General features: G+C 38.5%; 1 protein-coding gene across 1 annotated transcript in view; it reads right to left on the reverse strand.

Moving 5' to 3' along the window:
• The window catches only part of LOC149012042 (Calcineurin-like metallo-phosphoesterase superfamily protein), a 98,460-nt gene that overhangs the window by 3,304 nt on the left and 78,997 nt on the right, over positions 1-16,159 (reverse strand). The window contains exons 6-7 of the mRNA XM_089162060.1: positions 589-648; positions 373-473 (exon numbers count right to left, since the gene is read on the reverse strand). Of these exons, the coding sequence (XP_089018186.1) occupies positions 373-473; positions 589-648 (161 nt within the window). The remainder of the gene's footprint in view (positions 1-372; positions 474-588; positions 649-16,159) is intronic.

The following is a 16,159-nucleotide window of genomic DNA, read 5'->3' on the forward strand; positions in this document are numbered from 1 at the left end:
GACAGTTTGGCATCATTTGTGTGTCTTATGTTTGGGCGTTGGACTGAGACTAAATATGTAATTAACAACATTACCATGGGAGCAATCTCATGCAGAAGCCAATGTTTGTTGTTAGTCCTTTGAACTATAAGGAATACCAAGTTTGTTCAGTACTCTTTTTTCCCTCCCTTCTAAACAGGAAATAGTCAAGGAGCAATCTCATCAGAAGCCAATATTCATTGTTATTCCTTTGAACTAAGGATGAGCAAGTTTTTTCAGTATTTTGTTTTCCTCTCTTATAAACAGGAGATAAACAAGATGGCATAGAAGGTGAGATAACTGACAAGAATGAAGTACATTAATGCGAAGAGCAACATAGAAACTGTACCATACTTGATTGATTATTGGAGAAGAGCGGTATGGTCCACAAGAAGTCCAGTCTGGTCGATACAATGGGATATGGGTCAATAACACCCTTGGAATCAACGTAGCATCTAGATGTGAATCAAAGAAATTGTGAATTATATGTCCAAAGATCATGATAAAAAGAAAAAGTAATATTAGAGACGCAAGTTTTAAATATCATCACAAAAATCAAATATTGTTTACCCGTTGATATGCTTTTCACAAAATTCCAGGACATGAAAGTGAAATTTCTTTGCAAAGGCCCTGCAGATTAACAAAAACAAAACCCCTTTTTATTCATATAACACATGGCCGATGCCACTTACACTATGTGTGCAAGTGTCTGCGACAAATGCAAGATTAGGCCCTGCAGTAGTGGGAACCACATGCACTGGAATGATTTTTTTACCGATTCTGAGGTTGCTTTTTGGTCGCAGAAGGAGTTTTCAGGGGCATAAACATTAATCACCCAAAAAAAAAAATGATCTTATAAACCATGTCGTGCAAAACCAAAACAAAGGAAGTGCTACATATCATTGTTTAAGATCTTGATCTCGAGGCTCATCTAGTCAACTCCAAAAATCAAATTGGCTTGAGATGTTACCCATTGGTGGAATTTGTTCCTCAAACTTGAGGCTCCAACTCTAGAGGTTTTAGGGGCATTTGGGGCTAAAACTTGTGCTACAGCCTATTTTAGCGTTTTAAAGACACCAGCGACCTTGGATTTATGAAAAAGATAGTATGAAATGTGACTTCCATTTCAGATCCCAAGTTGGAAATTGCTATGCAAAAGTCAAACCTTAAAATGGCCTGCTGTACATAGCTAGACTATTGAAAGAAACGATTATAGTAGAATGGCTTATTGATCCATGATCTCAAGCCCTTTATTTATAATAAAATGGAAAGTAGACTATTACAAGGAATAGAAGTTTACATGAATGCAAACTCTAATTTAACTCCTATACAAACTCTTATTAGACTCCTAATAGAATCCAACACTCCCCCTCAAGTTGAGGCATGGATATCACACATGTCCAACTTGACCAAAAAAGTATAAAACATCTGTCCAGGTAAACATCTGCAATTTGATCTTCAAACTTATAGATTACGTCAGCCTTATAGACTTCCATTTGATTTGTCCTCATCTTTACTGCAACTTTATGTCTCCAAGGAAGAACGCCCAAGTAAAAAAGTAGAATCTTCAAATGTTGAGAAGACTAAATTTCTGCACAAATCTGAGGGAAAATATATTTTTGGGGTAACAATAGCTAGGGTAAAACAGCCAAAGTGAAAGTTTTGATTTGTAGCAATGTTAGATCTTTAAAGGGAAAGTTTGCCAAGGGACAATCTCCAAAGGTAGGGGAAAATTTGTCAAGATAAGTGACAATCTCCAAAGGTAATAGAGATCAAGTTCTGGAAAGGTCAAACGACAAGTCTTTTGCAAGGTTAGATCTCCGAAGGGAAGATGTCAAGTTAAGGGGCAAATCTCCAGGGTTAACAGAGATCAAGTTCTGCATAGTCAAAAAGATAGCTCTATAGCAATGTTAGATCTCCAAAGTGGAAGATTGCGAAGGTAAGGGACAAACTTTCAAAGGTAACAAAGATCAAATTCTACATAAGGAAGTCTACATGAAAGGCTTTGAATTGTAGACATCTTCAATCTCACCCTCACGTGTAGCGTTACACGTGGGAAGATAATAACAAAGGAAATTCCAATGGGGAAACTTGGAAAGGAAGAAATTGTAATGGTAAGATAAAAGTATCTGGAAAACAAATCTAGAGAAAATGACAAAATTTGAAAGGGGGCTGACCGAGCCTACGGTGCCACTGATGAAGGTCTGATATTACCGAATGGACCGGATTAGAAGATGTAGTCAAAGCAGAAGTAGATCCTCCAATCGGTTCGAGCAAATAAAGTCCATTTACCACAACCAATCTCCTTCCCCAGATCCTGAAGTAGCTAGGTAGGAGTTGGTAGGGGTAGTAGAGGAAGCAGTGGTCGAGGCTGTACCGGCAATAGAAGACTGCATAATACGTCGCAGAGTAGCGAACTCCTCCTTCGAAAAACCAACGTCTGCAAAGGGTGTGGTGGAAACTGTATCAGAAAGATTAGCCTTTTGTTTTCCCTGTCTTTGTGCTCGTTTTTGCTCAAAATCAGCCGGCTTCCCATGCAGTTTCCAACAATTTTCCTTGGTATGATATGGTTTGTGACAGTGCTCACACTTAACAATCTCCTTAGCCGGATCAGATTTAGTGCGAATAGACTGTAAAGCTGATTTCTCCATAATAGGAGTATGAAGCATGACTAATCGACGACTTTCCTCACACTGAACAAGAGCATAAGACTGTTCTAGTGTAGGAAAGGGAGAACGACTTAAGACTTGCACTCTGATCTGATCGTACTCCACGTTCAAACTTGCCAAAAAGTCATATACTCGAATCTTATTAATGTACTTCTTATATGTCGCCACATCATCTGGATTAGTGGGGTGATAATCCCCATAATGATCCAACTCTTGCCAAAGAGATCGCAACTCAGCATAATAGTGGGCCACAGTTAATTCATTTTGGGTAGTCTCATGAAGCTTCTTTCGTAGCTCATAAACCTGTGCATCATTCCCCAACTGTCCATATGTTTCAGTAGTAGCCTTCCAGATTTGGGCTGCAGTATCAAGTAATAGGTAACCCCGAGCAATATTTGGATGCATGGAATTCAAAAGGAATGACATAATAAGAGAGTCGTTGATATCCATTTATCCTGTAAAACACTTGCGGTAGTGGGTTTGATAGTAGTGCCCGTAATGTATCCAACTAGTCTTCTTCCAGCAATAATCAGGTAAGCAGATCGAGACCAGATCAAGTAATTTGTGCCGTCAAATCTTACCGAAAGAGAATGAAAAGTGGAAAAATATTCGGATCCAGTGGGAGCAGTAGTATCATCAATAGTTGTCATGTTGACAAAATTATCGGTAGTTCTTCAGTCTTCACCCTTTCGAAGTAACAAACGTCCACGAGAATGCAATAGCCAAACAACTCGGACAATTTTTCTCCCTCTTTTTTTTTTTTTTGGAAAATTATAGATATGCCCCTATAAAACTGGAAATTACAAATAAGTCCCTGGAATTTTGGAAAATGATAATAAGACCCCTAAAATTGCAAATTATGCATAAGTCCCTATAGTTATGCTAATTTACTAATAGGTCATTGAGAGAATTCAAATTTTCAAAATAACCCCTCCTTTTAATTCGATAGATTGACGGTAAGTTAAAGCACCACAAAACATAAACTCAACAGCGATTCAATCTCGATCTACCACAGAGACTTTGGCAACGAAACTGAGACTTAAACACCAGAAATTGCGAGAAAAATCAGAGGAAAACTCACTGGTAGGCGCAGGAAGCAGATGCAGTAGTAGCAGAGTGTTTTTTGTCCATTGTTTCGACTCCTCTTTTCGTCGATTGCACAGAAGCAGCGGCAGAATCGGAATCAGCGAGGCATTAGCAGCAGCGGTGGCAACAGGAGCCAGCAGCGGCGGTAATAGGGAGCGAGATTCTTCTTCTCTTCTTTTTTTTTCTTTGGTTGATGGCGGAAGCAAGGATTAAGCAGATCTCTGTTAGGTGCGATGGGATGTTGCAGATGAAGAAGAGATGTTGTAGATGAAGAAGAAGAAGCTTAGTTGCAGCGGTGATTGTTCTTCTCTTCTTCTTTATATTTTTTTTTCTGGTCTTCGAAGTTTGCAACAGAAAAGATCGTGCACTGAAGAACAAGAAGAAGAAAAAAAAAAAAAAAAAAAAAACTAATCGTAGTAACTGAAGAACGATGGTTTCAATGGGTTTGAAAGAGAGAAAAAAATTCTAATCGAATTTAGGCTCTGATGCCATGTTGAAAGAAACGATTGTAGTAGAATGGCTTATTGATCCATGATCTTAAGCCCTTTATTTATAATAAAATGGAAAGTAGACTATTACAAGGAATAGAAGTTTACATGAATGCAAACTCTAATTTAACTCCTATACAAACTCTTATTAGACTCCTAATAGAATCCAACATAGACATTTCACATTTGTTACATCAATACATCATACAGTCATAAAGATGCGCTCAAAGTTCAAATTTGTATAATACATTTCCAAAGTTCAAAACTTCAAATATGATGACAGCAAGCAAAGGGAAGAAACTGGATGAAATTAACTCGTCTCATTGAAATTGAGTCAAGATATAAGCTATTTTGTTAATGGATTTGGTTCAAGTTGGTCTACTTTTACTGTTAGGATTTCAATATCAGTAATCAGCCTAGAGACTGAAAGGAAATTCAGAAAGAATGAAAAGAATAGAAGGAGAAGGTGAAAGGGAGAAAGAGATAAACAGCTCGCATGCCTAAGACTCTTCCCTACTATGCTTCATTTATAGATTACAAACTACTCTTTAGCTTAGGAAAACTTTCTTAAACTGAATTACACCAAAAAGAAAAAGTAAATATGCATAGATTACAGAGGTTCTCCCAAATAAACCAAAAAGGAAACTATCCTAGAGAGATAATTTGTAAACCAAGCAATAAGGAAAATAGAAAGTAAACTATACTAGGCAACTTTTGAACTACACAAGGCCAAGATTATTCATGATATCTTAGCCATGCATAGATGTAATCGTCTACACTCCCCCTCAAGCTGGAGTATACAAATCAAGGGCTCAGTTTGGAATAACAAGAAGATATTAGGAAAAAAAAAACACTTAATCAATCTTGAACATTAGTAGCAGTAGCAGACAATGAAATACACCAAAAGAACTTTGCCCTAGGAAATAATCAACAACAATTTAAGTAAACGATCTTCATGTCGAACGGACCATCCAACAACAACAACAACAATAAGCCTTGTCCCAACTAAATGGGGTCGGCTACATGGATTCTTGCCCTCCAATCAGTTCTATTCAAGGCCATGCTAGATACAAGGCCAAAGCTATACATATCCTTTCTCAATTCTCACCACTTCTCCTAAGGTTATCTTAGGTCTACCCCTAGCTCTTCTAGTTCCTTCAATATGGATTATCTCACTTCTCCGTACGGGGCATTTATAGGTCTCCTTTGAACGTGGCCGTGCCACCTCAAACGACTTTCTCGAAGCTTATCACTTATGGCCTTATGGAAGCAACTCCCAAACCAACTCTAATATGATCATTTCTTATCTTATCCATCCTAGTTTTGCCACTCATCCATCTTAGCATCCTCATTTTTGCTACATTGAGTTTATCTATATGATTCTTTTTAACAGCCCAACACTCTGCACCATACATCATAGCTGGTCGAACAATGGTCCTATAAAATTTTCCTTTAAGCTTTAATGGAATACGCCGATCACATAAGACCCCGGATGCATCTCTCCACTTCATCCACCATATTTTAATTCTTTGGGAAACCTCATCCTCTAAATCACCTCTTTTACTTATGATTGAACCTAGGTACCTAAAACAATCACTCTGAGGAATCTCTTTATCGTCAAGTATCACCACCTCATCATCTGCCCGATCATGACTAAAATTACAAACTAGATATTCTGCCTTCGATCTACTAAGTTTAAAGCCTTTTGATTCCAAAGCTACTCTCCATGATTCTAATTTGGTATTAATCCCCACTTGGGTCTCATGAATCAACACAATATCATCTGCAAAAAGCATACACTAGGGGACCTCATCTTGAATGTCTTTGGTTAATTCATCCATTACCAGTACAAATAGATATGGGCTTAAAGTTGACCCTTGATATAGCCCAACTGTTATCGGGAATTCATTACTTTGTCCCCCCACTGTTCTAACACTAGTCATCGAACCATCATACATATCCTTAACTATATCTACATATTTACTTGTAACACTTCTTTTCTCTAGTACTTGCCAAATTAACGCTCTAAGGACTCTATCATAAGCTTTTTCTAGGTCAATAAATACCATATGAAGGTCTTTCCTACATTCTCTATACCTTTCCATAAGTCTCCTAATTAGGTAAATAGCCTCCGTTGTAGATCTTCCCAGCACAAACCCAAATTGGTTCTCCGTAACTGTAGTTAAGTGTCTCAAACGGGTTTCAATTATTCTCTCCCATAATTTCATTGTATGGCTCATCAATTTAATGCCCCTATAATTATTACAACTTTGAATAACTCCTTTATTTTTGTAAATTGGAACCACGACGCTTCTCCTCCATTCATTTGGCATTTTCTCTATGCTCATAATCTTATTAAACAACTTAGTCAACCAAACTAGTCCATGGGTTCCTAAGCTCTTCCATACTTCAATTGGGATTTCATCAGGACCTTGTGTCTTGCCGAGTTTCATCCTCCTTAAAGCTTCTTTTACTTCGGACATCGAAATTCTACGTATATAAGTTCGGACATTGGTGCCTTGGTGAAAGGTGTAATCGTCCAAATCATAAGTGCTTGAAGAATGCTCATTTAGTCAACTAGAGAAATAGTTTTCCCATCTTTTCTTAATGTCCTCACAAACTAATACTTTGCCATCTCCATTTTTAATACATCTAACATGGTCAAGATCTCTACTCTTCCTATCCCTCATCTTAGCTATCTTATAAATAGATTTTCCCCCTTCCTTCGTGCCCAACTTATTGTATAACTCTTCATACTTCTTTTCCCTTGCTTTTTCCGCAATTTTCTTAGCTACATTTCTATCTAACCTATACCTTTGAAGATCCTCAACATCGTTAGTTCTTTGCCATGTCTTAAAACTAGCTTTTTTATTCCTAATGGCAGCTTGAACCTCACTATCCCACCACCATGTCTCTCTATAAGAATTGAGCTTTCCTTTTGATTCACCTAGGACATCTTTAGCCACCTTCTTAATACACATAGCCATCTCATTCCACGTTGCATTGGTATCCCCTTTAAAATCCCATTTTTCTTGTTTAACTACTTCATTAATGAAGGATTTAGAGCACTACCCTTTCAAATTCCACCATCTTATTCTGGAATAGTTAACCTTGGACCTTTTATGGGTTCTTGGGACTAAGCATATATCTAAGACCACAAGTCTATGTTGTGCAGTTAAGCTTTCCCCCGGTATCACCTTGCAATCCTTGCACAACAATCTATCAGTCCTTCTAGTTAGGAATAAATCTATTTGGCTTCTATGCTGTCCACCTTTGAAGGTAATTAAATGCTCATCTCATCTCTCTTTTTGAAGTAAGTATTTATAATAGATAGATCAAAAGCAGTAGCAAAATCTAAAATTGAAATCCCCTCCTCATTCCTTTCTCCAAAACCATATCCTCCATGTACATTCTCATATCTTCTTAATCTTTTCCAATATGTCCATTTAAATCACCTCCTATGATAATCTTTTCTCCTTGACTAATTCCTTGCATTAATCCATCCATATTTTCCCAAAATTCTAGCTTTAGACTTTCATCTAATCCTACTTGAGGTGCATATGCACAAATTATATTTATGAACTCTTTCTCCATTATAAGTTTGATAGCAATAATCCTATCACCCACTCTTTTAACATCCACCACATCATTTTTTAAATCTTTATCCACTATTATACCCACTCCTTTTTATTTGTTTTATCCCCAATATACCAAAGTTTAAAGTCATCCAACTCTTTGGCTTTTACACCCTTCCATCTAGTCTCTTGAATACAAGCTACATTAATCCTTCTTCTCCTCATAACATCTATCAATTCTAAGCTCTTACTTGTTAAAGATCCTGTTCCAAGATGCCAATCTAATCCTACGTTTATGGACTAACTTCTTTACTTGCACTCGTCCACGGCGCGGGAACCCTTGCCTACTTATCACCGCATCCAGGCGCCGATGCGACGCGTCGCTTACAAGAGACGCCCTAGCTAACCCTTGCCCACTTGTCACTACACCCGGGCCATAGTGTAGCGCGTCGCTTCTTTTGTCGGGGAACGCCCTAGCATAGCTTTTATCATATAAGGTTGAATCCATGAAAAAAGGTTTGGCTAGACTTTTTCCGATGCCGGCTGCCAACCTGACGCACCAACCCTTTTCCTTTACCCGGGCTTGGGACCGGCAGCAAAACACTGGCAATGTTTCCATAAGTATAAAAGTAGTGGTGAAGACTGAAGATGAACCATTTCCATAAGTATAAAAGCAACAATGATGTCAAGGGCACTATCCAAATAATGCTAGTAGTAGGGAGGAATCTGCACAAAAGAAGGTAAAATGTGTAACTCGCACTATCCACAAAAGTAAAAATATGTAGTTAAATGTCCGTATAAGTAGGTAGTTGGCACTAATTCTGCTAAACCAAAGGCTAAAGTAGAGCCACAAACAAAGTTCTCAAAAGTCAAATATAGGTTACTGTGAACCAAGTAGTACGTAAAAGATGGTATCGGTTGCTATAGACAAAGTCGGTAAGTAAAGAACAATATAGGTTATTGCGGTAGGTAGATAAAAAGCAGTATGAGTTACTACGGACTAAGTATGTAGATAAAAGGGATCAAATAGGTAGGTAAAAGTCACCAAGAAGATAGGTAATGTTATAAAATACCATCTTAGTATGATTATGTGAACCCAATTCTAAGGCTAAGGTTTCTAGAGGATTTATTTCCCCTAGAATTTAGGACTCGCCCAAAATCTTTCCAGCAAACACTTCAAAGATATGATGGGAAAACTCCAGATCTTGGTGGGATGGTCTAATTAATAAGAGGGAATCAATATGGGTTCAATAACATAGGCTTTATGGGATGCAGCAAACTAATGGAGAAAAGAGATGGGAACCTAAATAAGAAGAATTTGGAAAAGGAAAAATTACTCCAGATCCTGGTGGGATGGTCTATTTAATAATAGGGAATCAATAATGGGTTCAATAACTCAGGGTTTATCAATCTTAATAGGATGCAACAAACTAATGGAGAACAGCTATGGGAATCTAAATAAGTAGGTCTAATTTGGAAAAGGAAAAATTAAGGATTGAACAGCATGGGCTGAATCTTGAAATCTTCTTCGGATCTTTCCTTTTTTTTTCTCTGTTCTTTCCCTTCTTGTTTTCTTCTTTTTTCTTTTCCCCTTTGTTTCTGGTTCTGCCGCAAGAGAGAAGAGGCAGAGAGAGGGGGCCGAAGGAATAAGGAGATGGGCGAGGGGAGCAGTAGGGTTTAGAAGGGTGGGGAGAGGTCCTGAGGGGTCATACAGGGTGGGAGAGGGGCCGGAGTTACCACGAGGGGGTGGATGCTGGAATGCTTGCTGCCAAGCTGTGGCATCGAGGGAATGGGGTGGCGGCATTTGTGTAGGACAAGGGACAGATTAGGGTTGTTGTGGGGATGAGGGAGAGGGGCTGGGAGGTCTACAGGGGGTGGGGGAGGGCCTGCCTAGGGCTGTGATGGGGTGGGGAGGTGAGAAGGGGGGGGGGGGCTGTACTTGATGAAGACTGTTGCAGTTGTTAATGGCTGGTGGAATTTGAGAATGGTTGCGGATAGACGACGAAGGATGCTGAACTAGAAGAGTTGTAAATCAGCCGCAGCCCTCTTAAAGAAAACCACGACCAAGTTTCTCACAAACACTTCAATTTTATTCAATAAGACTAAACTTACAAAGAAAGAGTAGGCTCTTATTTATAGCCTACTAAAAGACCTTAAATCTAAGTGGGATTTATTCAAAGTTTAGGATCCCACCACATTAATCTCAATCAATGTAAATAAAATTAAAAAATCTAAGGGTCCCTATTAGATACATGCTGAAATAACTTAAAACTCTAATAAGCACATGCTAAATTCTATTTAATTAGAACTCTAATTGACACATGTGCTAGTTTAAAATAACTAAGGACTCAACTACTAACTCAAATCAAGTCCTATAACCAAACCGGACTGTAGAATTAAAGCTGGAATTACATTCCAGCAACCAAATGGGGCTGAAAATGCCCAAAAATACCCTCCTAGATTGGCCAGCCTGGGGAGGCCTCTTTGGAGCATCTTGTGGGCCCCACTTAGGGTTTTGACCAAGGGGCAATTTTGTGTTCAAATCATATGAAAATCCCCACAAATATTACTCTTCAAAGTCTTTGAGTAGATAAAGAATAAATCTCCAATCTCCCCTCACGTGTAGATCACACACACTTGCACAAATAAAGACAACCGAAAACCAATATCTCAAAGTCTGAATTGAGGAACTATATTGCTTGATGAAACCACAAGGACTTCCAGTTATTAACAGAAGAAAATTTTGAACCACCCTAAATAACTCAAGCAGAGCAGCAAGAGAAGTGGTATGCATAACTAACAACAGTAAGCCATGTAGCAGTAAGGGAACCACCAATCAAATATTAAGGTAGCGAACATGTCAGAGGAAGAACCGATAACCAGTAATATATTGCAGAGAAAAAAATAGCAAATTATCTAATAAAATTACCAGGAACAATTCTGTAGTAGCAGTCAGAACAGGATCCTATTTATCGGATGATATAGAACAAGAAGTAATCTTCACACCAATAGCACTATATTATTCACAATTTGTGCATTAACAATCACAAAGCAACCCCCCTATTTACCAGAAGAATAGAGAACTGATGTCTATTCTGGTAAATAGGGCAGCAGAAGTAAAGATCCTTAGCTTGATATTTCATCTACCAGAAGAATAACACAATTGAAGTCGATTCTGGTAAACAGTGGCAGAGAAAAACACGGCTGCAGTGATTCAGATAAGTAGGGCAGCAATACCGTGAGAAAGAAAGTTTTTTTTCGAAGGAATGGTACCACCTGAAACAAATAATGCCAACAATAGGGAAGCAATATGGCACCAGCAGAATTTTTTTTTTTCAGATCATGAAGTGGCAATGAAAGAGGGGCAGCAACAATAAAAGCAGTGGCAGCAGTAGTGGTCATAATAATAACCAAAAACTGTAGCAGCAATGGGAGAAAAGAATCCAACAGGCAGGGAATATCTCAACTGAAGTGTAGTAACAATTGCAGAAAATTCGGATAAGGTTACGAGGAAAAGTAGCTGTCTAGTGGTCTTTGATAGTGCAGATCAGAAGCCATGTAGAAAAAGAAGGAACCCTAGAGGGTTTTAATAGTGTAGACATAGCACCAGAACGGTAACTCACGCTGAACCACCCATCCAAAAAAAACTCGTGCTGATCTAGGAATCTTCTCAGATTGCAACCTCAAACAAAAAACAAATCCATTCCTCTGGGATTGTTGATGTATTAAGTATTAAGAACTTATCTCATAAGTTGTCGAAGAGGGATTTCAATACATGGGTTAAGGCAGTGAAGGGCTGCTAAGCACCAGATAAGAAAAAAAAAAAAGAAAACTGAGCAGTCAAGGGAGAAAGAAGAGGTCCCTAAACTGAATATAGATGCTCCGATACCATGTTAGGATTTCAGTACTTGTAATCGGCCTGGGGATTGGAAACAAATTCAGAAAGAAGAAGAATAGAAGGAAAGAGAAAGCAAAAGGGAGAAAGAGGGAGAGAGCTCGCATGCCTAAGACTCTCCCCTTTTATGATTGGAGGAGAAGTGTTGTGGTTCCAATTTACAAAAATAAAGGAGATATTCAAAGTTGTAATAACTATAGAGGCATTAAATTGATGAGCCATACGATGAAATTATGGGAGAGAATAATTGAAACCCGGTTGAGACACTTAACACAGTACGGAGAACCAATTTGGGTATGCCGGGAAGACTACAACGGAGGCTATTTACTTAATTAGGAGACTTATGGAAAGGTATAGAAAATGTAGGAAAGACCTCATATGGTATTTATTGACCTAGAAAAAGCCTATGATAGAGTCCCTAGAGCGAATTTGGCAAGACAGAGAAAAGAAGTGTTGCAAGTAAATATGTAGATATAGTTAAGGATATGTATGATGGTTCGGTGACTAGTGTAGAACAGTGGGGGACAAAGTAAGGAATTCCCGATAACAGTGGGCACATCAAGGGTCAACTTTAAGCCCATATCTATTTGCACCGGTAATGGATGAATTAACCAAAGACATTCAAGATGAGGTCCCCCGGTGTATGCTTTTGCGGATGATATTGTGTTGATTGATGAGACCCAAGTGGGGATTAATACCAAATTAGACTCATGGAGAGTAGCTTGGAATCAAAAGGCTTAAACTTAGTAGATCGAAGACAGAATATCTAGTTTGTAACTAGTCATGACGGGCAGATGATGAAGTGGTGATACTTGCACGAGCGAGTGATTGTTAGGACCAGGCAACATAAGTAAAGAGGTGATTTAGAAGATGAGGTTCCCAAAGAATTAAAATAGGGTGGATGAAGTGGAGAGGCACCGGGGTCTTATGTGACGGCGATTCCATTAAAGCAAAGGAAAATTTTATAGGACCGTGCCGACCAGCAGAGACGGGCGAGTGTGGGCGTTAAAAAGAATCAATCGATAAACCGGGAGCGAAATGAGAATGCTAAGATGGATGAGTGGCAAAACAGGATGGATAAGATAAGAAACGATCATATTAGAGTTGGCCGGGAGTTGCTCCCAAAGGATAAGCTAGAGAAAGTCGTTGAGGTGGCACGGCCACGCTCAACGGAGACCTATAAATGCTCCTGCTCGGAGAAGTGATATAATCCATATGAAGGAACTGAAGAGCTAGGGGTAGACCAAGATAACCTTAGGAGAAGTGGTGAGAAAGGATATGTATAGCTTAGGCCTTGATCTAGCATGGCCTTGAACGAACCGATTGGAGGGCAAGAATCCATGTAGCCGACCCCATTTAGTTGGGAAAAGGCTTATTGTTGTTGTTGTTGTTGTTGTTGTTATAGATTATAAACTACTCTTAGTTTAGGAAAACTTTCCTCAACTAAATCACAGCAAAAAGAAAAAGTAAACATGCATAGATTACACAGGATCTCCAAATCTACTAAAAAGGGAACTATTTAAGGGAGATGACAACCGAGCAACAAGGAAACTAGAAAGCACGATACTAGACAACTTCTGAAGTGCACATGGACAAGAGTATCCACGATATCTTGGCCATGTTAAGATGTAATCGTCAACATTTACATTCAAACTCCAAATGTGGTGGCAGAAACAAAGAGAAAAAACTGCATGAAATCACCTAGTCATGTTGAGATCGAGTCAAGGTATAGAGCTTTTACCATAGGATATGGTTCGAGTTGGTCTAGCATATTGATTTAACCAAGATCTTGGCCAAGATTTTTATTTTATTTTATATATTTATTTATTTATATTTTACACCCTTTCATAGCACATTTGATCTCATCTCAGTAATTAAAAAAAGTGAGATGTCTCATGAGATCTCATCTAACATCGCTAATGTTTTAGAGGACACTAATGTAAATTAAAAAATTATTTAGATCATTTTTTTTTTGGGTAATTAGATCTTAAAGTTTAGACGGGTGCACAACTAACTTTAACTAGCAGTCTATGAATTGGCCAAAACACGAGAAAGAAAGAGTTTTTTCTAAACAATAATTAGAAGCTTAATTAGATTAGGAAACCGAAATCATGGAGCTAGGGGATTATTGTATGAGATAGAAAACCCTTTGGGGAAAAAATAGGAATGTGATGAATAGAAAGCGAAAAGTGGGCTAATTTTTTTTACCCAAATGTTTACTTAGCTTCTAATTCAAGAACAACTAAGTTTACGTCATACCTCTATACATGTGCTTTTCTCTTCCTCCATAATGCTTTCTTCAACGAATCTTTATTTATTTCAATTGCTCCCATGATGAATCCTCCTTATTTCACCCTAATCCAAGGAAATAAATTCCAAAATGATTATTTGTATCTTCCTTATTTATATTTGATCTATATAATAAACCCTTAGCCTGAGTATAACTGCTATAGATCTTAGAAAACAAGCAAATGTCGCACCTCAATTTTGAGTCATATATTTCATCTTTTAGCTTGATCCATGAGTCAAATCACAATGGCTTTTCAATGTAAAATAGACAATAATGACTTATCAAATCTCACTTCCAACAAAATTAATAAATTTATCTCCCCTACCTCCCATGCTTCCTACCCCTTCTCTTGGCCCAACCCTCTACCACCTTTCCATAAACCTCAGCTGCCTCTTCTAAGCCCAGGCCCATCCCCTCCCTCTCGGCCAAACACTCTTCTTCCTCTCCTCATATCCCTAGCCTAGTCCCTTCTTCCATTCCTTTGGCCCATCTCTACCCTCTCTCTAGTCCCTCCTTCCATTCCTATCCTAGCTCCAAAATGAAATGAAATGAAAGGAAGGTAGGGTTTTAAACTCTGTTTTGGCAAACTTACCCCCATATAGTATTTGGACTATACATAGTCATTATAACTCAAAATTTGAAGATATTGGTGTCAGCCTACCTAGTGAAATTGCCGAAGTAATTGTAATCTCTTGCAAGAATAAAAAGACTGCTTTACTTGGGAGTATTCAAAAATGCATGGCCTTGATAGGAATTTAAAGAGGACTTGAAGGACTGCAAATGTTGTGAAATAGGAATTTTCCAAATTCGAAAAGGTTCCATGTAAAAACAAAAAACCATGCAAACAGGACCACAACGTAGTTTGTGCTCTCAGGACAGCAATAAGCGACAAACCACTCTTCGCTGTGACTCGTGCTCTGGTTCCATCTGCCGCTTTTGTAGGTGGTATGTAACTCTGCATGGGCCGCTTTTGGTTACCTTAGGTCCAAATGGTCCCGAATCACCCCATTTAACCTAGTTTTGATTTCCTAACAACCCCGCCATGAATTTTAAAGTAAATGTCAACCGTTTAAGGTCCTAAATTGAATCAAAATGGGGTTGGGCATTAGGACTAGGGACTTTAATATAACCTTACTCTTACTGAAGGTATGCATTGTAGGTCTAATGGAACGAAACGAAATGTCTCGTAGAAGGGTGCTAACAAGACAGAGGGTGGCCTGCACTCGACCATGGAATTAGGAAAGCGTAAGCAAGACAAGGTTGGGTAAGTAATGTGTACCATCCCATGCTAATACTTGAATGTTTTAATTGTGATGATTGTTATCGGACTGTACAGCCAAATTGATTGGATGTTCCTAAACCAAATGATTGTGATATGTACATGTTTGTATTGTTACCGGATAGAATATTTTGATGCAATGGTACATGTTAGGAAAGGGCAATTTGGCAAAGGACAGATCCATCGAGAGTTAGTGCCTTGCGCTAACTCTCAACGGGAAAAAGAGGCGGTAAGTAAGTGTTTTATACCAATCGAAATTGGTTGATGTTTTCCTATTTTGGTTCTACTTTGTTTCCTATATAGAATAGACTTGTAAACTAGCCTATATATAGTGAAGTCATTTTGAGGAGTGCTCATGAGTTCTATCTGAGCCTCCACAACAAAGTTGCTACTTCCATCTTCTCCTCTCTCTCATTAATCACCTTATTCTTTCTCAAACTAACTTGGTATCAGAGTTGTAGGTCCTCTTATTTCTTTCGATTCTAAGAGTTACTAGCACAAACAGTAGATTCTATAAAAAGGAAAGAAATTGTACTTGGTGTGAGAGTCGTTTCCAGAAATTAAAGGGGATGCAGCACCTTACGCTGCACTTGTTGGTGGTTTTTGTTTGAAGATTGATGCAGCTCCTTACGCTGCCACTATCTCTGTTAAAGATCGATGCAGAATGAGCTTTCTTTTCAAGGAGAAAGCTGTGTGATGACCTCTTCTCAAGATCGTTGCCTCGATTGATGCTAGATTTGTGCCAGAATTTGCCATTCTCAGGTACGATAAATCTCCGATTGATGAAGAAAATTTCTTTTTCTGCGATTTGGGACTGAGGAAGAGTGACCATTGTCGTCTTACTCACTCTCGATCCGTT

This window comes from Hakea prostrata, chromosome 7, assembly GCF_041222555.1.
Source record: "Hakea prostrata isolate BN-2017 chromosome 7, UWA_Hpros_2, whole genome shotgun sequence".
Classification (NCBI taxonomy): Eukaryota; Viridiplantae; Streptophyta; class Magnoliopsida; order Proteales; family Proteaceae; genus Hakea; species Hakea prostrata.